At 42.0% G+C, this 27,333-nt stretch overlaps 1 protein-coding gene across 5 annotated transcripts in view; it reads right to left on the bottom strand.

Moving 5' to 3' along the window:
* Positions 1–1,046: 1,046 nt before the first annotated feature.
* Positions 1,047–27,333, bottom strand: part of MAGED1 (MAGE family member D1) — a 79,744-nt gene continuing 53,457 nt past the window's right edge. For 3 of the 5 annotated variants that reach the window (XM_070784012.1, XM_070784013.1, XM_019956088.2), the window contains 12 exons: positions 7,102–7,175; positions 5,649–6,377; positions 4,332–5,000; positions 4,134–4,197; positions 3,838–3,917; positions 3,549–3,640; positions 3,238–3,317; positions 3,104–3,146; positions 2,768–2,830; positions 2,095–2,209; positions 1,466–1,851; positions 1,047–1,257 (listed from right to left, as the gene is read on the bottom strand). In XM_070784012.1, the coding sequence (XP_070640113.1) occupies positions 1,474–1,851; positions 2,095–2,209; positions 2,768–2,830; positions 3,104–3,146; positions 3,238–3,317; positions 3,549–3,640; positions 3,838–3,917; positions 4,134–4,197; positions 4,332–5,000; positions 5,649–6,377; positions 7,102–7,146 (2,358 nt within the window). In that variant the 5' untranslated portion in view covers positions 7,147–7,175 and the 3' untranslated portion in view covers positions 1,047–1,257; positions 1,466–1,473. Of the gene's footprint in view, positions 1,258–1,465; positions 1,852–2,094; positions 2,210–2,767; positions 2,831–3,103; positions 3,147–3,237; positions 3,318–3,548; positions 3,641–3,837; positions 3,918–4,133; positions 4,198–4,331; positions 5,001–5,648; positions 6,378–7,101; positions 7,176–7,739; positions 7,893–21,729; positions 21,793–27,333 lie in introns of those variants that run through there. The other 2 variants (XM_019956086.2, XM_019956087.2) reach the window with 2 other exon arrangements.

The raw sequence follows: 27,333 nt of genomic DNA, 5'->3' as shown, positions 1-27,333 counted from the left end.
AGCCATTCCCATACAACAGCCAAAAGGCTGACTGGCTCTGCATGGAACTTTGTCTTCCTTTCTGAATTTTTGTTCCCTAAGCAATAAAGGGGGCTTTCCAGGTTGTTCTAGTGGTAAAGAACCCACCAGCCAATGCAGGAGATAAGAGACCAGGGTTGAATCCCTGGTTGGGAAGACCCCCTGGAGGAGAGCATGACAACCCACTCCAGTATTCTTCCCTGAAGAATTCCTTGGACAAAGGAGCCTGGCAGACAACAGTCTGTAGGGTCAGAGTCAGACACAACTGAAGTGACTTAGCATGCACACATAAGCAATAATTTCCGTTTTCTCCCTGGAGGAGGGGAGAAGCCATTGTGAGGCCTCCTTCACTATGCGTAAGATGTTGTCTCTGTGATGAGATCCTGTTCCTGTGGGGGTAGGGAATTGCAAACGCTTTCTAGAGGCAGATTCCTGGGCAGCATTTCCAGAGATAGCAGCGGGGATGGAAGTGGGGGGATCAGTGGGCCCACTCCTTTACAGGCAATGTGATTAGGTATGAGACTTTTCTTCTCACACAGGAATCTTTGGCACCTGGTTCATCATGTTCTCTGCTCCTATTCTTGCCCCCATCAAAGAGTTATTTCACTTTCCACATGGATAATATAACCAACACCCTTGAGTCCCCAGAACATTATCTCCAGGAACAGCTATATTCCCTTCCCTTCAACTACCCACTCTCTGAACTCTATTATTATTACCTGGAGTTCTACCTCCTCTGTCTTCTTAAATGCAACTGTCTGACCACCTACACCCTCTCTCATTTCATCTTTCAATGTCACTCCAAAACATCTAGCAGCATATCTATCACATGATTCACTTAAGTGATATTTAATACCATACCTATTTTTAGACCTCTTTAACATTCATGTTCATCAATCACTCTTTTGTTTCCCTATCCATTAGCTAGAAAACGGATCTGCCCTTCAGGCTAGTACTGAGGCCCCATTTCTCCCATTCAAACATGGTGATTTTTCATTAAACCCAAAAAAAACAGGGAACACATCTAATTTACTTTGCAGTTTCAACGTTTATTTCTGATACCAAAACTTGACAGCACACAAGGGAGGGGGTAAGCAATAGACAAGGAACAGCAAATAAATTTTTCCTGCATGCCACTTTCAGTCAACAGGATGTGGCTCTCTAGATAGCTGCGTTTAGAAGGATTCTGAGGCTTCATCCTCACTCAGGGGAAAGACAGTTGCAACGTATTAGCAATATCTGTGAACATAAAAAAGAAAAAAAAATTAAAAATCAATGCATATACCAAGTAGTAAGGAATATAAATAACAAATACTGCTTCCCCATACTTCCTTCATCTCATCACCATGGGTTTCCTAGAACTCCCAGCTAGAGCACATAAATACATTCCCATGGACTCTATAACTCCCAGTGACCCTAAGTGCCCAATCCAAAGTGATATACCTACCCAAAATCTCACTCAACCCAGAAGAAACCGATGGCACCAAAGTTGGCAGCAAAGTTGGCACTGGCTGTACCACCAGGGCCAATAATGGGGCCGGCAAAGGTCTGAGGAAATCTGGAGCGAGCATTCTGGTGGTATCTGGCCCAGAAGGTAAATGGGATTCTGGACCAGGGATCTCCAAAATCTCCTTCCTCATCCCACGTCAGCAGCTCAAACTCAATGTCATCCCAGCTCCAGGGCCCAGATACGGCCTCATCTCCAATCCCCATGCGGGTTCTCGCCTCAGCCCGTGCCTCAGCCTCGGCTGCAGCAGCATCCAAAGCATCCAAGGCCTCATCTGCGGCCTCCATGAACTGTGCAGTCCAGTCACGAGGGTCTCTCTTCTGAACCTGAGATGAGGAGTAGAAAATAAAGCCCGTGATAGTATTAGTTAATATTTATGAAGCACCCACTATATACTTAGCACCCTACTTTGTGCTACTGTTTACATAGTAACAACAACAAATACCACCAATAATGTGGCACCTACCATGTGCAATACCTAAGAAAGATCTCATTCCTGCTCTGGACTTTTCCCAGCCAGTCATACTTCATCCCTTAACCTATCAAGTCTAGAGCTGTTCCTCTATTACCTCTGCAATGAATCGTAGCACTTTCATCTTGCTAGTCTCATGGTAGGATCGGAGGCCCCAGAGGAACTCATACTCAGGAGGGTTGCTGTTGGGTACTCGTCTGTAGTCTAGGTACCTTAGAAAGAGGAGAAAGGCCTTTGTTTCTACCCAGCCAAAATCAGAGTTCATCAATGCATAATAATCCGAGATTCTGACACCTCAGATTTCAGGTAGCAACTCCCTCCAGTCTCATTCCAAAACACAGATTATTTACCCTCTAATAATCAAGCCTTCAAATTCCTGTGTTTCTACACCAGTCACCTAGGACTAGAGGATGACTTATATAGAGTCATAGAAAGGACAACACTTTTTCACCCCCTCTGCCACAGTTCTGACTCCAGGTTCTTACAATCTTGTTACTGAACCACAGATAGGCCCATTGAAAAGCCTCTGCTAACCCAGCCTTGGGAATATCTACTGTAGGCGTGGTGGACAAGCTCCACTTGCAAGACAGCTATACTGCAGGAAAATTTAGCCACAAGGAATATACTCAGTAAATACTCCTGAGTATATATGTGTGCATATGCATAGGTATAGTTAATATAAGAAATGAGCAGCATGGGAAGGGCTTTCTGAGGCTGACCAGCACACAGAATTGATGAGGACAAGACAAAGCCGCTTAGGCATCACTTACTTTTGTTTTACAAATTCGTAAGTGAGAAGCTTCCTCAGATCTCCAAGGAGGGGATGTCTTACCCTGAAAGCAAAAAAAAAAAAAAAAAAGGAGAGATCCATAATTAGAGACTGTGACATTGCCCAAAGGAAAGAAAAGAGTTTTCCAGCACAGAAGTCAGAGATAAGAGAAGAGGAAGAGACCAGGACTATTTCCCCATCCACCCAGGTCACATCTTTGGGCTCTGTACCTCCCCAAACCAATTCCCTTAGACTACCAGGTTGATGCAATCCTGGAACCATCCTCTGTTGCCAAAGAATCATATAACAGGCAAGAGATGAGAGAGCCCAATCATACCCAGGACGCAGTCCCATCTTGCGTAGTGCCTCCCAGAGGACAGCTGCAATGGGAGGCAAGGGGAGACAAGGGATGGAAAATGAACATGTAAATCAGGCGGTAGCCAACCCCCAGCTGCTGGCCCGGCCACTCACCTTCACTGGCACGGTTGCCATTCATGAAGATGACACCCAGAATCACTAAAAGGAGACCCAGTTTTGGTGTGTCTTTGGTCCTAAAGAAGTAAAAAAATATATATACATATTTTCAGCAGCCATTTACACAGGCACCCCAGGCCGTTTACCCATCCAGCTTTCCTAGTATTCCTCAGCTAGGAGACAACTCTATCCCAACTCTGCCCATGACCTGCTATGTGACCCTGAATCCTGAACCCTGATCTACTTGAAACTCCCAGGAAAAAACCACCACTGAGAATGGCAATGTCTCTCCTCCTTTCCCATCTTACGTTCCCAGTATGCCAGCCAGGGACTCAGGGGTGCTGATGAGAATATACAGGTGTTCTTCCTTGTCAATTTCTTTCAGTTGAATTCCAAATTTCTACAGGGGCAAGAAAACGGACTATGAAATTACAGAATCTAGCATAAGCATACCCACATTCACTCCCTGTGATTTGCATCAAACTCCCAATAGGAATCCCATGAATCTTTTAAACCAAGACTTTCTCATAATATCTATCAAAGCCCCTCCTCGCAAACCTTTCCCCATCATTCTGTCCTTCAGGGTTGCCTTCTCACCTTCTCCAGGACAAAGCATGCACGTTCAATGATTTCTGGATACACATCAGTGTATTCACGGATGATATCCCTTAGCATTTCTGTAGGTGAGAGGAGGAAGCATCTGAGCTGAGCAGGGGCCACAGAGCTGTGACATCTTTGCCAGCCCTGCCCAGGGGAGCACAGTAAGTGAAAAAGGAAAACTCAACCATGGAAGGAGGAGATTGAAGGGGAGGGGACATATAAGCACAGAGATATCCACAGAGAATGGGGTGAGGGGAAGGGCAGATCTCTGGGAGAGGGTACTGAATGCCTACCTGAGCGCTTGATGGGCACCTTTGTGTAATCTTTAAGCATCAGGTACTTGACTAGCTTATTAGCCTGAGAGGGAAAAAGGAAATCATTCAAGTTATAAGATATTGACAGAACACTTGATTGAATTATAGATAGAAATACAACAAAGAAAAGAAGTGAGGGTGGGTGGGGAGAAGCAACTGGGGAGTTACAGTTCTTACTCTTTCCTGAAGAAGGGCCACATCTCGGGGCTGTGAGGCACCCAGGTTCTGTGAGGCACGCGAATTAGGAGAGGGGCGCAGGTTCGGTGAGGGGCGCAGGTTTTGCCAGTCTGGTGGAACTGGCCAATCAGTGGGGATCCAGTCAGGTGGGAGCGGCCAGTCAGCGGGGAGCGGCCAGTCGGGTGGCAGTGGCCAGTCAGGGGGTAGTGGCCAATCGGGAGGGCCTTGCCAATCTGGAGGACCTTGCCAGCCTGGTGGAGTCTGCCATCCAGGTGGGGTCTGCCACCCAGGTGGATTCTGCCAGGCCAGTGGGTTTGGCCAGACAACCGGACCAGGCCAGACAATGGGGTTTGGCCAGATCACGGGGTTCTGCCAGATCACTGGGTTTGGCCAGATCACTGGGTTCTGCCAAGCAACTGGGTTTTGCCAGGCTGGTGGGGTCTGCCTAGTTGGGGGGCTCTGACGTGCTGGTGGGGTCTGCCTGGTTGGCTGATTTTGCCAGCCTGATGGATTCTGCCAGGCCAATGGGGTCTGCCAGAGCACATTGGGGGGTGCGCCAGGTGGGCTCTGAGTGGTAACTGGAACTGGTGCAGACCTCCAGGTCCCTGGAGCCAGTGGGGCCCGCCTCTGATCCCCACTGCTACTCTCTTCCACGTTCAAGTTATTAATCTGCATTATCAAAGAAAAGGAAGATCAGGGTTACCAAGTGTTTCTATGTCCTCACCATATCTATTTCAGGAAGGCCCCCTAAAACCCTCACCTGTAGTGACAGCCTGACCTACTAGCCAATGGTCACCCTGAGTCCTGGGCTTGTCTTTCACTGTCTTCCAGGCAGGAGTTTCATCTCTGAACCAGGCCAGGAGCAACCCAAGGGTGGGGCCTGAGGCTTCTCCTCTTCCTATGTCCATCACTGGCTCTGCTTGTACCACCCTGGACAAATCACTCAAGTCACTTCACCTCTCTGGGACTTATTTTCCTTCTCTGTAAAACTGAAACTATGATCCCTAGCTGCTATGAGGTACCTCGAAGATTTAGTAAGTGAGATAACCTGCGTGAATGTGCCTAGGCCAAGATCTAACACATGGCTACTTTTAAAATGTAAAATGAATTACACAAAGACTGTATATATTACGGGTCCATGTCTCATCTCCCCATTAGTCTGTGGACTAACAAGAATCATATTTACCTTATCATCCCCTACAATGTAGCTGAATACAGTTATATATATATTTAGTTTTGTCTTGTTTAGAACAAATGAACCGCCTCAAAGAAGAAAGGAGAGAGCCCAAAGCAAAATAGAACTAGCAGGGATCTCACCTTACGGGTCCTCTTGCCCCGAATTATAGTCCTGGACTCCAGATTCTGAGCCTGGGAACCATCCGCTGATGTCTGTGCAGCTGCACCATCAGATTCACAGATACCTGGGCTTGGGTCAGCCTCTATGTCAGTGTGGGAAGTGGCCATCTTGGCTGGGTTAACATTCTGGGTCTGGGGATCAGCAGTTGGGGCCGTAGTGGTGTCATTCCAAGCCTTGAAGGCTGTCTTGGGCTGAGGGTTGACCATCTCACTGGCATTGAGAGACTGAGAGAAATTGTAGGCCGCATTTGGGACCACTTTAGTAGTGGTATTCTGGGCCTTAAAGGCCATGTCTGACTTGTTGGCAGTTAACTCACCGGTAGGGGCTGCCTGGGAAAAATCATAGGCAGCATTTGGGCCCTTTGCGGGGGCATTTTGGGACTTAAAGTGTGCTGTAGGCAGAATGTTGGGAGTCTCCTTGGCATTAAATGCCTGGGAGAAATCATAGGCAGCATTTGGACCTTTTGTGGTGGCATTCTGGACCTTAAAGGCTGTCTTAGGCTTAGTGGCAGTTGCTGAAGCCTGCGTATCAGCCATCTCACTGACTGCTGGGGGCTGTGAACTCTGAGGACTAGCATTCGGTGCACTGGCAGCTGCTGTGGCCTGGCTGGTAGGCGGGGCCTCCGAGATCTGGATGGCCTCCATCAGGGTCTGCATAAGCAAGGTGCTGTCTTCTACGGAGGCCTCAGCCTGCAAATAAGGGGTAAAAATTAAATCTCTGGGCTCCCGAAGTGGGGTTGGAAGGGTGAGGTGGGGAGCACAATGTGTAGGGAAGGTGAGGCTGGTTGATGCAAAAAGAGAAGGGTGAGTAAGACATCTAGAGGCCTGAGTGGCATGAAGGGGTTACAAAACATCTGATAGGGGCTGAGTGAGGCAGTGGGTAAACAAGGAGTGGGGCCAAATGAAGAGAGGGGACAAGTGTGGAGGGGGGCTGCTGATCTAGGAGTGAGGTTAGAGCAGAGCAATGCAGCCTGGGGTAGGAGCTCAGGAGGAGGAGGTGGAACAAGAGTGCCGCCTTGAGGAGTTGAGGAAAATAAGGGGGTCTCAGGGGGTGGGGAATGCGGGAGAAAGGGAAGGTGGAGGCAGGAGGTTGGGGGAGGGGGCGGCAGAGAGCTCCATAAGCGCCAGGACTATGGGGGGGCGGGGGGAAGGTTCCTTACTCAATCGGGATTCTCTGGGCAGATTGCCCTTACTATTAACAGGGTCTCCCCTTTATCTGAAGGGGAACTGACGGCTGAAAAGGGATGACACCCGCCCCCCTCGCCACACACACACCTTAAACCATAGGAATTTGAAAAATGACGGAATCTAGGCATCAAGAAGGCAACATCAGATCCAAGCGTCTGGACAACCAAAGGAGCCCCGGGGGAACTGTCGGCTAGGGAAACGGTGGGGTGGGGAGTGGAGATCTCACCTGGAAGCCGAGGAGGCCCGCACCACAGTCCATTTTCTCAGACATGATTCTTGTCCCTCTGGCAAGAGCAGAGCCTGGGGGGTGTGGAGGAGGAGTTGGGTGTTATACTAGAGGGCAAACGGGAAGGAACGAATTTGGGGAGCGTTATACTAGAGGGCAAACGGGAAGGAACGAATTTGGGGAGATGGTGGTGTTTGAGGTTTGATTGTGGGGGCGGATGAGGTGCTGAATATGAGAGGAACGGGCCAGACTGGAGTGGGAAAAGTGAATGGATGTCCAGATGGAGGTTCTGAATCCTGAGAAGCTACAAAGAGAAGCTTCAAATCGGGATTCAGATAAGAATTCTGAATCCAGGCAGATTGAATTAGGATTCGCATTTGGGAAATTGAATGGAGTTTTCAAATAATGAGAATCGTATAACAGTACAGACCGAAGTCGAGAAATCTGTAGAGGTTTTGAACGATGGGAGGGGTTTAGAGAGCGAACAGGGATTCTGAATAAGGGAGAATCGGGTGAGGGGTGTGAATCGGGGCTTGGGGAGTGGAAAAGGGATAAGAATCCGGGATAAAGGGATCGGGATGAAAAATAGGGGGCCCGCACCAGGGGGCAAGATGCCCTATCTGGGGGCTAATTCTCACCTTGCCTCAGGCCCCAACCCCAACCCCCTCGTAGCCTCCCTTCTTCACGACTCAGAGGATCGGGATTGCAGTTTTCGGCTCTCAGCAGCCGCACCCTCTCCTTGTCCAGGAGAAAATGCCAGCGCGGCAGCTAAGACGACCCCGCCTCTTCGCCTAATATACCACCCACCACCTCAGATGGTTGTACGCATGCGCAAGACCTGATCGACCAAATAAGAGTCCCGCCCGCTTCCCCAACAAAAGCTTCGCCCTGAAGGCTATGCTGAGCATGTGCAGTGGGAGGCAGTCCCGCCCCTTTGCCAACACACCACCCCATCACCAACCAGGTTGACAGTATGCATCGGCCCCTCCCCCAAACAGATGCGCTGTGCCTCTAGATCCCACCCCTTGCCCCACGCGTCGGCCCCCCTACCTTTTCCGCAATGCGTCTCTGTTCTTTCCCTCCCCTCTAGTGGCCCCTCCTGTCAGTCAGCGTACATCAACCACCCGCTTGTCTAGCAGCATTTAGGTCACTATTAAAGAGGTCTCTGTGTAGGGTCTCTAATTGCAACAAGTGCTAAGCTCCTGCTAAAAATAATCTCATCCATTTAGGCACCTAGGAAAATGGCCAGAGAGGGATACATTAATGGCGGTAGAAAAAAATCTGTGCCTGCCATGTGACCCTACAAGATCTCCTCCCCACTCAACAGTTTCCGGACTCAAACATTAGCTACTTTCTTGCCCTTTGTGCAGCTCCAGCTATTTATTTTGTGTGGGGAGGTGGGGAGGGATGGGTACAGCTTGTACTTAACAGCAGGATCTATGCTGGGGCTTGTTTTCCTCTCACAGAAGCCCTGAAAAGTGGATATCAGCATCTCCACTTTACAGATCAAGATAATGAGGTACAGACATATTGCATGAACTAGACAAGGACAGTCAGTAAACGGAAAATGCAAAATGTGGACCTGGTTTTCCAGACCCTAAAACCCATGTTGCACCATTGCTGGCTCAGGGACTGAGGCACCCTCACTTCTTCAGTTTGAGCAGCAGATTCACTCAACCTCCCCCACTCTGTCAACGTCCATCCCAAACTTGAGCTCATGCTCTGCATCGTGGAGAACACAGGAAGGGGCCCCAGCACCCCCTCCCCACCCCTGCCTGCTCTATGTGGGTCCACCCAGGTGTGCAAATTGCTCTCTGGGGTCCACTCCCTGATCCGTCAGGCCTCTTTTGCTCTAAGTGGCACAAATGTCCCTGAGGCCTTCTTGGTGCCCTCCAGAGCAGCCAGGACGCTCAGGTACTTGTGTGTCTGAATCATGGCAAGCCTTGACTGAGAGTGAATGTTTGCCCTGGTTCCTTCCAGGGCTGGGCCTCAGTTCCTGGGATGGAGTGCTGGGCCAGTTTGTCACTAGCTGTGTGAGCCCACTCAGGCCACTGGAATTCTCTGAGTCTGGCTTCTCAACATGCAAAATGGGAAAGACAAGTAGCACTTACTGGGGTCCTATGCAATGACACAAACTGTGCTTCCAGAATGGAGAGGCTTAAAAAGGCAGAAAATGTTACATAGATGTGAAATGACTCAAACTAAACTGATACTTTCCAAACATCCAAGGTACATCTTTGTACCTTTCACATTTATTCTGGCATCAGCTCCTGCCAGAAGCCAACATACAAAAGGAAGCTAATGCTGGGAAGTACTGCAGCATTTGGTCCCCAAGGGCCAACATCAATTCTGCCTGGCTGGATAACTTTCCCCATCTGTTGCATAGCAACCTCCTCTGTCAGCTGCCTGTTTTTTCTCAGCACTTCCTCTGGAAAGTGTCTGCAGTGGGACGTGATCAGACTCAAGAAAGGAGGCCTAAAACACCATTTTATATGCTTTCTGATCCCATATCTATTATCTCCAGTCTTGACTTATGAATTCTAAATCTGTAATCTGACAACCATTAGAATCCTTTTAGGGAGATGGATTTTTGTTTTATTCATTGCTGTATCCTTAGAACATAAAATGGTGCCTAGTGTATTTTATATGCTCAAAAAATACTTGTTTAATGAATGAATGAATACCACCATCCATTCTGTTGCTTATACAAGAAACCTCAGAGGCATTCTTGTTTCTTTCCTGTGATGAATTCACCTACTTTTCCTCATTACACAAATGCATATCTGTCATTAAAAATTCAAACATTACCTAAGTATTTCAGAAATTAAGTAGCCATCACTCCAAATTTCACCACTTTGAGTTAACTGTTAACGGTTTGTTGCTAACTTCTCATACAACACTTTATGTACATATATTCTCACATAAATGGGATTACTTTGAATTGCATTCTTTTATTAATACTTACTGCCTCCCACTTGCTTTTACCTCTACCCTCATCTGAGACATGCATTTTAAAAACCATTTTTTATATTCTATCATGTTCAAAAAGTCCTTTATTGTTTTACAAAAATGAAGATCATATTATATATATTTTAATCTATCTGATTTATCTCAGTTAATGTTAATCTACCTCTGATTCATTCTTTTGCACTGCTGCATACTATTCCATGATAGAGAGGGACCACAATATATTAAATCATTTTCTCATTGATGGTAATTCATTTTGGTTTCAGGTGTTTTGGTGTGGGGAGGAAGCACATACTGACAACACTGCAATAAAATAACTGTACATATATCATTACTTTTAATGCTTAATATTTATTCCTGTGACATCGGATGCCCAGGAGTAAGATCAATACACTAGACAGTGTTTGGCATCATAAGCCTTTTCCAGTTTTTTTCCCAACCTGGTGTGTGTTTTATTAGTATCTCCTTGTGGTTTTAATTTACATTTCTGGTAAGTAAGTAGTGGAATACATATTCATATGTCAATGGACCTACTGGATTTCTTTTGTAAAGTGCTTGTGCAAGTCTTTTGCCTATTTTTCTTGTGTTGTCTTTGTCTTAATTATTTTGGAGATTTCTTTGAACAGTCTTACAGATGCTAATTGAAATCCCGTAGGGCTAGATGTATTGCAAATATTTTTTTCACATTTTAGTAAGGTAATACAGTGTGTATACTCTGTTACGTAACAGTTCCAACTGCAAGAGCCACCTTATCAGCTAAAAGAATGTGACCTAGGATTTACCAGTGGTAGGGTCCTGAAGGAGCCTACTGGGTCGACGTCTATGGGGTCGCACAGAGTCGGACAGACTGAAGTGACTTAGCAGCAGCAGCAGCAGGGTCCTGAAGACCACCCTTGCATTCAATGATTCACTAGAAGCACTCACAGAACTCAGGATAGGTGCTACATTCAAGGCTATAGTTTATTACAATGCAAGGATACCAATTTAAATCCACAAAGCTAAAAGGTGGATAATTCACATGTCCAGGAGAGAACAGGGGTGAGCTTCCATTTGTTCCCTTTCAGTGGAACTGTATGGCCAGTGCTTAATTCTCCCAGCAAGATGTGTGACAAACCTGATCCCTGGAATTTACTGGAGGTTAGTCACGTAGGCATGGAACACCTGGGTGGCTAACCTTAGCTACTCAGTCTCCAGCCTGTGCTGAGGTCAAACTAATGCCACAAGGCTCAAGGCCCCACTATAAATCATACTCTTAACATAAACCATCTGTTGGCCCAAAGCCCCGGCTGAACAAAAAGATTCTAATCAGGCATAATATGCCAAAGGTTTAAAGGTTATCTCCCAGGAGCTTGTCAAGAGCTGGACCTTTCTTTGGAATGTGCAGACATTTTTCTGGAATGCTCAGGGTCTGAACACCTCAGACCTGCCGAGTCAAGTCTTCTATTGCACAAACAGTCATCAGTTCAGTTCAGTTCAGTCGCTCAGGTTAATGAGGAAAATGTAAATTATAACCACAATGAGTTAGTATTTCACATCTATCAGAATGCTTACAAAAAATACAACAGGTGCTGGCAAGGATTTGGAGAAAATAGATCCACTCACATATTGTTGCTGGGAATGTAAAATGATACAATCACTGGGAAAGTTTGGCAAGTTTCTTATAAAACCTAACATGCTCCTATTACACAATCCAACAATTGCCCTCTTGGGCATTTATCCCAGAGAAATAAGAACTTATGGGCTTCCCTTGTAGCTCAGTCGGTAAAGAATTTACCTGCAGTGCAGGAGACCTGGGTTTGATCCCTGCGTTGGGAAGATTCCCTGGAGAAGGAAATGGCAACCCACTCCAGTATCCTTGCCTGGAAAATCTCATGGACACAGGAGCCTGATGGGCTGCAGTCCATGGGATCGCAAAGAGTTGGCCATGACTGAGCAGCTAACACTAATGGTTAATGATGTTGAATATTTTTAACATGCCTATTTGCCATCAATATATCCTCTTTGGTGCAATGTTTCTTCATGTCTTTTGTCCAGTTTTCTAATTTAATTGCTTGTTTTTTTTTTAAGTGTTGAGTCTTAAGAATTTATGTATTTTATGTGTAAGTCCCCTGTCAGATATATGGTTTACAAACTGGTTTCTCCCAGTTTGTAACTTTTGTCTTCATCCTCTTTAAGAGAGTCACATGGCACATTTTTTTAGAAAGTCCAATTTATTGATTTTTTCTCCTTCTAAAGATCTATGTCATTTCTAAGAACTCTTCAACAAGCCCTAACGATCTGAAGATTTTATCATGTATTATATTCCAGAAGTCTTGTGGTTTTAACTTTTGTATGGAAGTCTATCTTCCATTTGGATTTAAATTTTCAATTAGATGTGAGGTCTAGGTTGAGTTTTATTTGGGGGGATGGGAGAGGCAGAGCTACAAAAATCCATCTTATCATTCCAGCACAATTTGTTAAAAGATAATCCTCCCATTGAGTTATTTTTGCACCTTGGTAAAAGCTCAGTTGGCCATTACCTGTGTAAGGCTATTTCTCAAGTTCTCTACTCTGTTCCACTGGTCTATGTGTCTACTCCTCCATCAGTACTGCAGTGGTCTTGACCACTGTGGCTATACAATAGTCCTGAAGTTGAATAGAATTTTGTTCTTTTTCAGAATTATTTTATCTGTTATTCTAGTTCTTCTGCTTTCCCATACATTTGGGAATAATTTATATCTACAAAGTATCTTGGGTTCAATCCCTGGGTTGGAAAGATCCCCTAGAGAAGGAAATGGTCCAGTATTCTTGCTTGGGAAATCCCATGCACAGAGGAGCCTGGTGGGCTACAGTCCACGGGGGTCACAAAGAGTAGGACATGACTGGGCACACACACACAAAGCATCTTACTGTAATTATGATAGCAACTGCATTCAATCTGTGGGCATTCTCTCCTTTTATTTTGATTTTCTTTGACTTCTTAATCACAGTTTTTTTGTATTCTGTCATTGTTGGGGGGAGTGTTCTATAAATATCGATTAGATCCTGTTGGTTGATGATGTTGGGTCTATCCAATTATGCTTTTTTCCAAACATGGGAAGTTTTCAGACATTTTTCAGTCCCTCCTCCCATGATGACACCTATGTTAGATCTTTTGCAGTAGTCCAACAAATACTTGAAAGCTCTGTTTATTTTTGGTTTTCAGTCTATTTTTACCTGTCAGATATGATACTTTCTGTCATTCCACCTTAAGTTCATTAATTCATTTTTCTATTTATTCTACTTCTGAGTTCATCTATTATTAGTTAAGTTCATTTATTGGATTTTGGATTTTTCAGTTCCTAATTTTCTTTTTGATTGCTCCTTATACTTTCTATTTCTTTTGGAGATTTTCTATTTCTTTGCTGAGACTTTCTGTATTCTATGAACAGTTGCTCATTGAAACATCTTTATCATGGCTGTTTAAAAACCCTTGTAGATGATTCTAATATCTGTATCATCTTGATGTTGGTATGTGTTGACTGTCTTCTCTCATTCAAGGTGTGATTATCATATTTCTTGATATGACAAGTGATTTTCAATTGTATCCAAGATATTTTGCATCTTATAAGGATCTGAATCTTATTTAATCTTCTGGCTTATCACATGTGAGTGGAAGTCCATATTCCCACTCAGCCTCCACTGACACCTGGGAGAGAGGGGCTCCTTGTTACTGAGGGCTAAATGAGAGTTCCAACTCCGTATTAAGCTTGTAGGAATACTGCCCTGACTGGAAGAGACCTGGGTGCCTAATTACATAGCCAGAGACTATAGCCATAACCATCGTATCTTCTCCTTTCAGCGTGATTTCACATTTAGATTATACAGAATGCACACAAGGACAAGCATGGAAGAGTACATCTACACCATTTATTCCTTCTTGCTGGAGGTCTAAGTCCCCAAGTCAAGTATTTTTTTAAAAATTGAGATCTCTAATGTAAAATCATACTATAAAAATAATTTGATCACTTAATTTACATTAAAAAGTACACTACATTTTCCTTAAAGGAAATCAGCTCTGAATATTCATTGGAAGGACTGATGCTGAAGCTCAAACTCCAATACTTTGGCCACCTGACGCGAAGAACTGACTCATTTGAAAAGACCCTGATGCTAGGAAAGACAGAAGGCAGAAGAAGGAGATGACAGAAGATGAGATGGTTGGATGGCATCACAAATCAATGGACATGAGTTTGAGTAAACTCCGGGTGTTGGTGATGGACAGGGAGGCCTGGCGTGCTGCACTCCATGGGGTCACAAAGAGTCGGACAAGACTGAGCAACTGAACTGAACTGAATTTATGTTATATATTACAGTTATTCTGATGACTTGGTGAAACATCAAAAAAGATATTAAGTAATAATCTCAATAAGTAATATCCCTTTCTTTTTCTTGAAATGACTTTACCATTTTACCATTTAGAATGTTGTTGCTTTTTTATAAGTAGTTTTTAAACATCATATTTAGTAGTTTATTTCTCTTTTTTACTTACAGTTTTTCATGTTTTTTTTTTTCTGCCTTTTTTCCCAAATCCTATCCCTGTTGATTGTACCATTTTAAGTACACCTTGGTTCCATTCTATTCTCTTACTTTTTATCACCTTGTTAGAAGCATGAAGAGAGGAAGAAATGAAGAGAGAAAAATTGAAAAGAGAGGGTATAAGAGGAAGAAAAGGGAGGAAGGAAAAAAGAAACAGGAAAACAGTAATAAAAGAAAAAATTAATGACAATTGCAAGTAAATAGAATTAGTAAGATAATGAGAAACAAGAGAATGGAGAAACAATGGATACTAAGTTGAAATGGAAAAAGCAGGAAGAGAATAAGGAAGTAGAATGCAGAAGGGAGAAGGGACGTAGAATGGAAGGGTGTGTAAAGGAAATGGAAGGAGATAAAACAGGTTAGGGGTAAATGAAAAAGAAAGGAAAATAAACAAGGGGAAAGAAGAAAAAGAAGAGGAATGTAGAGAAAATAACTAGGGAGAAAAGAGAAGTGTCTGAAGTAAGAGGGAAAATGTGGAGGAGGAGGAGTGATGTGGAATGGCAGCTTTCACTGCAGAAAGAATGCTTAATGTTAGAAGTTCTTTCTTTTTGCTCCTCAAATATCTAGTTCCCTTTATATTTGGTACTCATCAAAGTGCCAGGGGTCATTTCTCACATGATGTCACTCTTGCCTGGAGGTAAGACCACTGTGGTTTTCAATCAATAAGAGCCACGCGGCCCATGTTTTGAATAGATAAATTTGTCTGTGATACTCAGTATTTATAGAGCTTCCCAGCTGGCGCTAGTAGTAAAGTATCTGCCTGCCAATGCAGGAGACAGAGAGAAATATGGGTTTGATCCCTGGGTCAGGAAGATCCCCTGGAGGAGGGCATGGCAACCCAATCCAGTATTCTTGCCTGGAGAATGCTTTGGATAGAGGAGCCTGGCAGGCTATATAGTCCATAGGGTCACAAAGAATTGGACACAACTGAAGTAACTTAGCACACACACTCAGCATTTATCACATACTTTCTGCTGCTGGTTCTTCATCAGGTATGGATATCATCTGACAAATTTAGGTATACAAGAAATGCAAGTTTTCTTTTTCTCTGCAACTTAGCTTGAATTCTGTCAATTTCCCAATCTACTGAGCGGCTGAAACTCAACTCCAGCAGTGTGAAGTTCTCCTCACCCCATTTATTGGGGTTGTGCCTAAATTATGGTATCTCAGTGTCAAAAACATGAGGATGTGTGATATATGTTGGGTATCATATATACATGCCAGCATGATATGATGTCGTATTTGGTTTACCATTGTTTGTCCAAGCAGGTAGCTGTTGACTTGAGCCTCAATTTCTACCACAAAGCCCTGATGGGGTCTCACTCTCTCTGAGGGTGTCATATTCCACTCATATACATGGGAAATACCCTGCTACTCCTATAATATGCTGAGGCTTTTTCATCTCTGTGAGGCTGTCTTTGATGAACATACTCTTTTTATACTTCCATGATATCCTGAGCTGAGAGAAACTATGTGAGGAGACTCAAAGCTCAGAATGCCTAAAGACACCACACAACCATTTCTATTTTGTAGTCTTGTTCTCATCCTCTTCCTGGCCTTTCCCAGGAAGTGAGATGCAAAGCCACACTGTTAGAGAATCTTACAAACCTATCTGGGGTTTCTTCCCATCACTAGAATACAGGGTCTAGGTTTCTCCTTTTTTTTCAGGAACCCACAATATCAACTGACTCTTTTTTTGCATTTCTTCACAAAACAGTGAATGTGAGGCTAGAGAGTCTTGAAAAGAAGTGCTAACAACAAAAAAGCTAAACAAACTAACAGTCAATGACTTTCCTTGTACTCAACAGAAAAATGAGGTTTCAGAGCAAATCACCATCCTGTAATATTGAAGGACAGGCAAATCAAGGGTCACAAATAAGATCTGCTTACCTAAGGCAGAAGACACTAGAGCCATAAACTTGTAGGAACTCTTAAATGAAAATGTGACCAACTCCTAGAGGCTGAATGTGGACTAAAATGAGAGTGAGAAACTCTTGGGAGCGGTAGTCCTGTTGGGGAAGCACATTTTCATGGGCTTTATTTCAGGAATCTCACCAGGTTCTCACAGTCAAGATCTGAGAAAGACCCCCTGCTATGGCCCCAGCATAAGCAGGGGAAGAGTCTTTGTGATTATACCTGTGAAATATGCCCAGAGCCTACTCTGTAACAAAGTCCTACTTTTCAAGAGGAAAGACTACCAGAGCTTTGTTTCAGCCCCTCTCTACCTTTCTTGTCTCACCTAAGGTGTGTGTGTGGCAGAGAAGGGGTGGGAGGGGTGGGGGCAGGGGAGGACTAAACAAATAGAAATACTTGTAAAGGCCACAGGCCAGAGTCACAGGCCCACTAAAACACTGAAATATAATTGGAATATTACAAAACACTCCCTTTCCCCCATACCATACCATACCTTGGGCTTCACAGGTGGCTCAGTAGTAAAGAATCCACCTGCCAATGCAGGATATTTAAGAGATGTGGGTTTGATCCCTGGGTTGGGAAGATCCCCTGGAGTAGGAAATGACACCCCACTCCAGTATTCTTGCCTGGAAAATTCCATGGGCAGAGGACCCTGGCAGGCTATAGTTCATGGGGCTGTAAAGAATTGGACATGACAGAGCAAGAGAGCACCTACCACCATACCAACAGGGCTCAAGTATATTATAATGGATTATATTTGAATGAAGAAGCCCAAAGTCAAGACAGGAGACAAAATCAAGGACACTAAAGGAATATGAAGCCTCTGCTACCTATTGCTAAAGCAAAATTTAATTGCTAAAGCAAAATTTAAACGAAGCCCAACTCCTAGTAAGACAAACATAAATCTTCACAATAGAGGCCCCCCTCTGTCAGTTCCTATTACTTGTCCAGCTTTCAAAAAAAATTACAAGGCACACCAAAAGGCAAGAAGAAAAAGTCTGAAGAGACAAAGCAAAAGTAACAGACTCAAATATGACAGAACTATTGGAATTATTAGGGAATTTAATACATTATAATTAATATGTCAAAGACTCTAATAAAAAAGCAGACAATATGCAAGAACAAATGGGTAATGTAAGCAAAGAGATGGAAATCCTCAGAAAGAATCAAATGGAAATGCCAGAAGGACTTCCCTAGCAGCCCACTGGTAAGAATCCATGCTTTCACTGCAGGGGGCATGTGTTCCATTGCTGATCCAGGAACTAAGATCCCACATGCCAAGGGGTGCTGTCCCCCCAAAAGGAAATGCTAGAAATACAGAAATCTCATAAAAGAAATAAAGATTGCATTTGATGGGGTCATTAGTAGACTAGACATGGCTGAGAGAATCTGTGAACTTGGAAGATATGGCCAGAGATGCTTCCCAAACAAATATAAACAGAAGAAAGGAAAAAACAAACAAACAAACAAAAAAAACCAGAACATTCCATTATTGTGAGACAATTTCAAAGGATTCAACATATGCCACAATTGGAACAAAAGAAGAAGAAAAAAGAGAGAATGGAACAGAAGAATGGAATGGAACATTATATTGCAAATAATAATGACTAAGACTTTTCCAAAATTAATGCAGACAACAAATCACAGATTCAAGAAACTTAGATAGAGAACACCAGCAGAAAAACACTAAGAAATTTACATTGAGGAACATCATATTCAAACTGCAGAAAATCAGAAGCAAAGAAAAAATACTGGAAGAAGCCAAGGGAGAAATAAATCTAAGTATACTTATAGCAGAATAAGGATGAGAATTACAGAAGACTTCATCAGAAACTATGTAGGCAAGAAGAAGGTGAAGTGAAATCTTTAAAATGTTAAAAGAATAAAACCCAATGGCCTAGATTTCTGTGTCTAGCTAAAGTATTCTTTAAAAGTGAAGGAGATATAAAGACTTTCTCAGACAAACAAAAACTGAAGGAATTCATCACCAGAAGATCCACCCTACAAGAAGTGTTAAAAGATTTATCAGGCACAAGAAAAATGACACAGGGCAGAAACGTAGAATTATATAAAGACAGGAAAAGCATTAGAGAGGGAATAAGTGAAGCTTTCCTTCAAAGAGGAAATCCAAACTACAATTACAGATATCTTGGGGATGCTTTAATAAAAGGAAATTTATGCAATACCTTTTTCATTATTAAATAATTACATGAAATTCACAAAAGAACTATCTCAACCACAAACATACAGCAAGGATAAAAGGATGAAATAAGTTATGGCACGTAATCAATAAACAAAAAGATATATTCATATTAGATTCATTATTTTAGATTAAGTTTCTTGCATAATGTAAACAGAATAATATACAAAAAACAATTCGATAGATGTACAAGGAATAAAAAACCCAAATCACAGCATGTGATTATAACATCCCTTTCTAAGTAAATGATAAACTAATCATTCAAAATACGACTTCTGAGGGATTTCTCTGGTGGTCCAGTGGTTAAGACTCTGTGCTTCCACTGCAGGGGGCATGGGTTTGATTCCTGATCAGGGAACTAAGATCCTGCATGCCACAATGAGTGGCCAAACTATGATTAAAAATAAACAAATATGATTCTTGAAACTCTTACAAAGATACTATACATCAAAGCCCAAACATAAAACACCATGGTGCCTCAAAATGAGCATTATGGAATTCTTAAATCCCTCTTCCATGTTTTCTGAAATGGAGGTAACTTGATTTCATCTCTTTCATTACATATGTAAAAGAACATAGAAATTTAAAGTCCTGTATACTTATGAGATGCTATGTATTGTGATAAGTGTAGGGGATAGAATGATGAGCAAAAACACACCTAGTAACTGCTTTCAAGGACTAATGGATCTCAGTCTTACATAAACAACTGAGCCCAATCACACACAATTTTAAGAAACCTTACTGTGTTTTTCATGCCAATTTTCATCATGGGAGCCGTCAAACTGACATCTTGCGATTACATCAAATGATTTTGTTATAAACTTAAATAGGTTGCTGCTAAGTCACTTCAGTCGTATCCAACTTTGTGCGACCCCATAGACGGCAGCCCATCAGGCTCCCCCGTCCCTGGGATTCTCCAGGCAAGAACACTGGAGTGGGTTGCCATTTCCTTCTCCAATGCATGAAAGTGAAAAGTCAAAGTGAAGTTGCTCAGTTGTATCCAACTATTCGTGACCCTATGGACTGCAGCCCACCAGGCTCCTCCATCCATGGGATTTTCCAGGCAAGAGTACTGGAGTGGGATGCCATTGCCTTCTTTCATTACCCCCACCCACTTCCCTTCCAGTTAATTCCTCCTTCCCATCACCTAACAACTAACATTCCATTAATAGGCAGAAGATTACCAGAAGAGACAAGAGGAAGAAGCCTACTAGTAGAACTTTCCACACAGTTTGAGAATGTTTGTTTGATATTTTATCAGATGATCATGCCACACAGGCTCTCAGTATCTTGTGACATACAGGCTCTCTATCATTTGCACTGGCAAATCCATACATATATCTACGTTCTCAGATACCTGCAATATGATTTAGCTCCATGTGTGTCTTAATGTTCAGTATCAATATAAGATGTAATTTGAGAATCAAGAAGCATTAACAACAACTGTAACAGATAAGGATCTGGGCTTAGACAAGTCTTCACATACTTCAGCTTTATGGCATTTCCTGATTACATTTTATGAAACAAGGATCATCTGAAAAGCACTGGAATACCATACCAACGCCAACATTGTACACCACACTTGCATGCACAATAGTAATAGATGTACTCCATCTAAGACAGTTTTCAGTACGTGATGTTACATCACAATTATTTTCACAAAATATTTTCCATGACATTAAAAAGCCTTGCAAACTCCCTTTATAATAACTATGCACTATCCAAGGATATAAATTTACCTATGCCTAATTAACAAAAGTATTATTTCTATTTATTTTTGTTCATTAGATTATCATTGTGGTGACTTTTCCCCCACAAACTTAAATGCATATCTCAAATTATTTCCTTATGGTATATTATTAGGAATGGAATTACTAGGCAAAGGTATATGAACTCTTTTACCAAAATGTTTTCCAGTAAGAATTTTTAATCAATACTAGTAATGTACAAGAGGTCTCATGTACTCTGAGAGTGTTAGTATTGAATGTTTACCTTAAAAATATTTCCAGTTTGATAGACAAACTGATACTTAATTGATTTAAGTTGTATTTCTTTCATGATTAATGAAGCGCAACACACTTTCAGTGTTTATTAGTCATGTGTATTTCTGCCTGAGAGTTCTTTAAATATTAATGATATTGACCTTATACCTAGCACATTTGTTGCATTTTTTTTAGTTTGTAGCTTGCCTTTTAATTTTGTTTATGAATTCCTGATCTAAGAAAAAAGGTAAACCATTGCTTTCTTTTCCACTGTTAGTCTATTTTTTTATGGCAATCCAAAAGTCAAATAGACATTTATTTTTCTGGAAATTAATTTGGAAATGTGGATTTCGGGCCTAAAAAGGCTTTCTTAGTAATTTACCTTTCAAGACTAAGTGAAAATGATAAAATTCTGAATTATTTTGATGATTTTTCATGACAGAAGCATGCTTCTACAGAAGTATAAAGTAAGAAAACACAATACAAATTCAGCAGGACATTTAATGGGACTTCTACAGTTGCCTCAGAATTTTGGTTAAAGCTGCATTGCTAAAACAAGCAAACAAAAAAGGATGCCAAGTATCCCCATATTCTAAAAAGAAGACACCACAGAGTCCTGAACACAATCCTATAGGGCTTAGGCAGGGGTGGCTGACTAGTCATGCTACTGATACTTATTCCATTCCTTTTCAGCCCAAATCAAATGTACTTCGAGACTAGAAAGAATCAGAGAACAATTTACAGTGTTGTGAGTCCTTGGCTTGGTAGTATCTTTCCCTCTCTTGAAGAAGGGAAGGGCATGTGATTCCCTTACCAAAGCCATGTGAGTGTTAATTGCTTAGTCGTGTACGACTCTTTATGACCCCATGGACCAATAGCCCACCAGGCTCTTTGGTCCATGGAATTCTCCAAGCAAGAATACTGGAGTGGATTGCCATTTCCTTCTCTAGGGGATCTTCCCAACCCAGGGACAGAACCAGTCTCCCACATTGCAGGCAGGCTCCTTACCATGTGAGCCACCAGGGAAGCCCAAAGCCATGTGACGAGGGATCCAAAGAACCACTTACAGAGATTAGGGGGAATCTGCATGAGGTAAGAGAAGGGATGCATGTTATCTTTTGGAATTATGGTTTTCTCTGGGTGTATATATATATATGCCCTTGAGTGGAATTACTGGGTCATATGATAGCTCTGTTTTTAGTTTTTTAAGGAACATCCCCATTGTTCTCCATAGCGGCTGCACCTAACCACATTCCCACCAACAGTTCATTGTAGCACTATTTACTACAGCCAGGACATGGAAGCAACCTAAATGTCCATCAACAGAGGAATGGATACAGAAGATGTAGCACATACATACACTGGAAAACTATTTAACCATAAAAAGGAACAAAACTGTGCCACTTGCAGAGATGTGGATAGACTCAGAGACTACCATACAGAGTGAAGTAAGTCAAAAAGAGAAAAACAAATATCATATATCAACATATATATGTGCAATCTAGAAAAACTGTATGGATGAACCTATTTCCCAAGCAGAAATACAGACCCAGATGTAGAGAACAAATGTATGGGCACCAAAAGGGAAAGTGGGAGTGATGAATTGGGAGATCCTGGGAATGACAAACATATACTACTATGTATGAAATAGATAAGAAATGAGAACCTACTGTATAGCACAGGGAACTCTACCCAATGCCCTCTGGTGACCTAAATGGGAAGGAAATCCAAAGAAGAGGGGATGTATGTATACATATAGCTGATTCACTTTGCTGTACAGCAGCACATAACACAACATTGTAAAGTAACTATACTCCAAAAAATTATTTAAATGAAGACAGGGGAGTTTTGCATTACATTTTGGATAGTCAACAGTATCCCTCCAAGTTGGAATTTCTGATGATTACTAAGGTTTGACTTGTTCCTAAAGACTTTTAGAGTGCATGCCTATGGCTTCTCATCACCATGCATTGAACTACAGTTAGGAACTTTTTTATATTGAAATTTAGTTAACTTACAATATTATATTCATTTAAAGTATACAACATTTACAGTGGTCAATACTTTTATAGATTATTCAATACTATTCAATACATTTATAGAATATATTCTATTTAAAGGAATTATAAATTCCCTGTGCTGCAGAATATAAATTTGTGGTTTATTTATTTTACACATGGTAGTTCATACGTCTTAATCCCCTACTCCTACATTGCCCTTCTCTCCTTCCCTCTGCCCACTGGTATCCACTAGCTTGTTCTCTGTACCTCAGAGTCTGTTTCTGTTTTGCTATATTCATTCATCTGTCTTATTTTTCAGATTCCACATATAAATGATAACATACAGTATTTGTCTAGGACCATTTATGTTGTTACAAATCACAGATTTTCATTTGTTCTATGGTTAGTATTTCTTTGTATTTGTATACTACATCTTTATGCATTCATCCTTGTCTAACTCATTTATCCATTCAGCCTTGTCTAACTCAATGAAACTATGAACCATGCCTTGTAGGGACACCCAAGACAGACGGGTCATGGTGGAGATTTCTGACAAAATGTGGTCCACTGGAGAAGGGAATGGCAAACCACTTCAGTATTCTTGCCTTGAGAACCCCATGAACAGTATGAAAAGGCAAAAAGATGCGACACTGAAAGATTAACTCCCCAGGTCTGTAGGTGCCCAATATGCTACTGGAAAAGAGTGGAGAAATAACTCCAGAAAGAATGAAGAGATGGAGCCAAAGCAAAAACAATGCCCAGTTGTTGATGTCACTGGTGAGGAAGTAAAGTCTGATACTGTAAAGAGCAATATTGCATAGGAACCTGGAATGTTAGGTCCATGAATAAAGATATATCAGAAGGGGTCAAACAGGAGATATCAAGAGTGAACACCAACATTTTAGGTATCAATGAACTAAACTGGACTGGAATGGGCGAATTTAATTCAGACCATTACATCTACTACTGTGGGCAAAGAATCCCTTAGAAGAAATGGAGTAGCCCTCATAGTCAACAAAAGAGTCCAAAATACAGTACTTGGTTGTAATCTTGAAAACGACAGAGTGATCTCTGTTCATTTCCAATGCAAGCCATTCAATATCACAGTAATCCAAGTATATGCCCCAGCCAGTAATGCTGAAGAAGCTGAAGTTCAATGCTTCAATCAAGATCTACAAGACCTTCTAGAACTAACACGAAAAATGATGTCCTTTTCATCATCGGGGAAAGAATACAAAAGTAGGAAATCAAGAGATACCCGGAGTAACAACTAAGTTTGGCTTTGGAGTACAAAATGAAGCAGGGCAAAATTTTGCCAAGAGAACCTACTGGTCATAGCAAACATCCTCTTCCAATGACACAAGAGAAGACTCTACACATGGACATCACCACAAAATTAGATTGATTATATTCTTTGCAGCCAAAGATGGAGAAGTTCTATACAGTCAGCAAAAACAAGACTGGGACTGACTGTGGCTCAGATCATTAACTCCTTATTGCCAAATTCAGGCTTAAATTGAAGAAAGTAGGGAAAACCACTAGACCATTCAGGTATGACCTAAATCAAATTCATTATGATTATACAGTGGAAGTGACAAATAGATTCAAGGTATTAGATCTGATAGACAGAGTGCCTGAAGAACTATGCATGGGGGTTCATGACACTCTACAGCAGGCAGTGATCAAAACCCTCCCCAAGAAAAAGAAATCCAAAAAGGCAAAATGGTTGTCTGAGGAGGCCTTACAAACAGCTGAGAAAAGAAGAGAAGCAAAAGACAAAGGAGAAAAGGAAAGATATACCTATTTCAATGCAGAGTTCCAAAGAATAGCAAGGAAAGGTTAAAAAAAGCCTTCCTCAGTGATCAATCCAAATAGAGGAAAACAACAGAATGGCAAAGACTAGAGATCTCTTCAAGAAAATTAGGGATACCAAGGGAATATTTCATGCAAAGATGGGCACAATAAAGGACAGAAATGGTATGGACCTAACAGAAGCAGAAGATATTAAGAAGAGGTGGCAACAATACACAGAAGAACTATACAAAAAACATCTTCATGACCCAGATAACCATGATGGCGTGATCGCTCACCTAGAGCCAGACATCCTGGAGTGCAAAATTAAGTGGGCCTTAGGAAGCATCACTACGAACAAAGCTAGTGGACGTGATGGAATTCCAGTTGAGCTATTTCAAATCCTAAAAGATGATGCTGTGAAAGTGCTGCACTCAATATGCTGGCAAATTTGGAAAACTCAGCAGTGGCCACAGGACTGGAAAAGGTCAGTTTTCATTCCAATCCCAAAGAAAGGCAATGTCAAAGAATGTTCAAACTACTGAATACTTGCACTCATCTCACATGCTAGCAAAGTAATGCTCAAAATTCTCCAAGCCAGGCTTCAACAGTACATGAACCATGAACTTCCAGATGTTCAAGCTGTATTTAGAAAAGGCAGAGGAACCCGAGATCAAATTGCCAACATCCATGGGATCATCAAAAAAGCAAGAGAATACCAGAAAAACATCTACTACTTCTCTACTGACTACACCAAAGCCTTTGACTGTGTGGATCACAACAAACTCTTAAAAATTCTGTAAGAGATGGTAATACCAGACCACCTGACCTGACTCCTGAGAAATCTGTATGCAGGTCAAGAAGCAACAGTTAGAACTGGACATGGAACAACAGACTGGTTCCAAATCGGGAAAGGAATATGTTAAGGCTGCATATTGTCACCCTGCTTATTCAACTTATATGACAGGACATTATATGAAATTCCAGGTTGGATGAAGCACAAGCTGGAATCAAGATTGCCAGGAGAAATATCAGTAACCTCAGATATGCAGATGACACCACCCTTATCACAGAAAGGAAAGAAGAACTAAAGAGCCTCTTAATGAACGTGAAAGAGGAGAGTGAAAATGTTGGCTTAAAACTCAACATTCAGAAAATGAAGATCACAGCATCTGGTCCAATCACTTCATGGCAAATGGATGGGGAAAAAATGTACACAGTGAAAAACTATTTTTTGGGGCTCCAAAAATCACTGCAGATAGTGACTGCAGCCATGAATTAAAAGACGCTTGCTCCTTGGATGGAAAGCTATGATCAACCTAGACAGCATATTAAAAAGCAGAGACATTACTTGGCCAACAAAGGTCCATCTAGTCAAAGCTATTGTTTTTCCAGTAGTCATGCATGGGTTTGAGAACTGGACCATAAAGAAAGCTGAGCTCAAGAGAATTGATGCTTTTGAACTGTGGTGTTGGAGAAGACTCTTGAGAGTCCCTTGGACTGCAAGGAGATCCAACCAGTCCATCCTAAAAGAAATCAGTCCTGAATATTCATTGGAAGGAGTGATGCTGAAGCTGATATTACTTCAGCCACCTGATATGAAGAACTGACTCACTAGAAAAGACCCTAATGCTAGGAAAGACTGAAGGCAGAAGAAAGGGACAACAGAGGATGAGGTGGTTGGATGGCATCACTCGATGGACATGAGTTTGAGTAATCTCTGGGAGTTGGTGATGGACAGGGAAGCCTGGCATGCTGCAGTCTGTGGGGTCGCAAAGAGTCAGACACGCCTGAGCAACTGAACTGAACTAATGGCTAGCGATGTTGAGTAAATCTGAACTATGGCTGAAAGATCAGCCATGATCACTACATTTGTAAGGTTTACTTCTGCTGATGAATTTTCTGGTGTTAGCAATATCTGAAGTCTGGTTAAAGGCTCTTCAATGCTCTTTGCACATGTTTTCTCACCATCATGACCTTCTTGGTGACTTATGATCTCTACAGTTGGACTGAAGCTATAATCATGTGACCTACATCATGGGCTGTCTGTCCTATGTATGGATTTATCCTAATATAAGACAGAGTCTGAGATTAAAGCACAGTTACTCTAACACTTACTATAGTCCTGGAAGCTCTCTGGTTGGGAACCAATTCTGTGAGTATCTATTCCAAGGCTTAAACATCTATCCTTTGACGGGAAGTTAATCCACCTCTTTAACCTGTCTTTACACTCAGAAGCTCCTTAAATTCATAATCATGAAGAGTGACCCTTGAAATATGTGGTCACATTCCCTATGACCCAAAATCTTCCTCCAATCCTTGATTTTGAATAAAGTTCTTTTTCTTGATCAGGCTCTTTCTCTTTATCTGACAACACAAATTTTAAAGTACAGCCATCACTTATACCTGATACATGGCAGCAGTGAGGAAATCAACCAGCTTACAGGAGGGGAGAGGAAGAATAAAGAAGAAGAGCAAAAGGAAATAGAAACGAAAATGGAAAGAAAGGAAAGAATTCTTTAACAAGTCTCCTCCACATAGCTTCCTGAGAGGCAAGCTAGAGACTATTTATACTCCAACCTGACAAAAAACACTTAAAAAGACAGGACCAAAAATGTGAAATAATTTTTTTAAAGACACTAGACATCAGGAAGTGAAAAACAGTGATCCCTAAGAGATAAAGGAAAATGAGGTGAACCTTTACAATCTGGGGGAGTTTCCAGTGCGTGGTACAATGAGGGAGAATGCAGTCAAGCCTCAGAGGATTCTATTAGGTGACAGGGATAAGACCAGAAAGACCAAGGTGGCTGGAGTTCAGAGA

This window comes from Bos indicus, chromosome X (genome assembly GCF_029378745.1).
Source record: "Bos indicus isolate NIAB-ARS_2022 breed Sahiwal x Tharparkar chromosome X, NIAB-ARS_B.indTharparkar_mat_pri_1.0, whole genome shotgun sequence".
Lineage (NCBI taxonomy): Eukaryota > Metazoa > Chordata > Mammalia > Artiodactyla > Bovidae > Bos > Bos indicus.
This window is presented reverse-complemented; position numbering and strand designations above follow the sequence as displayed.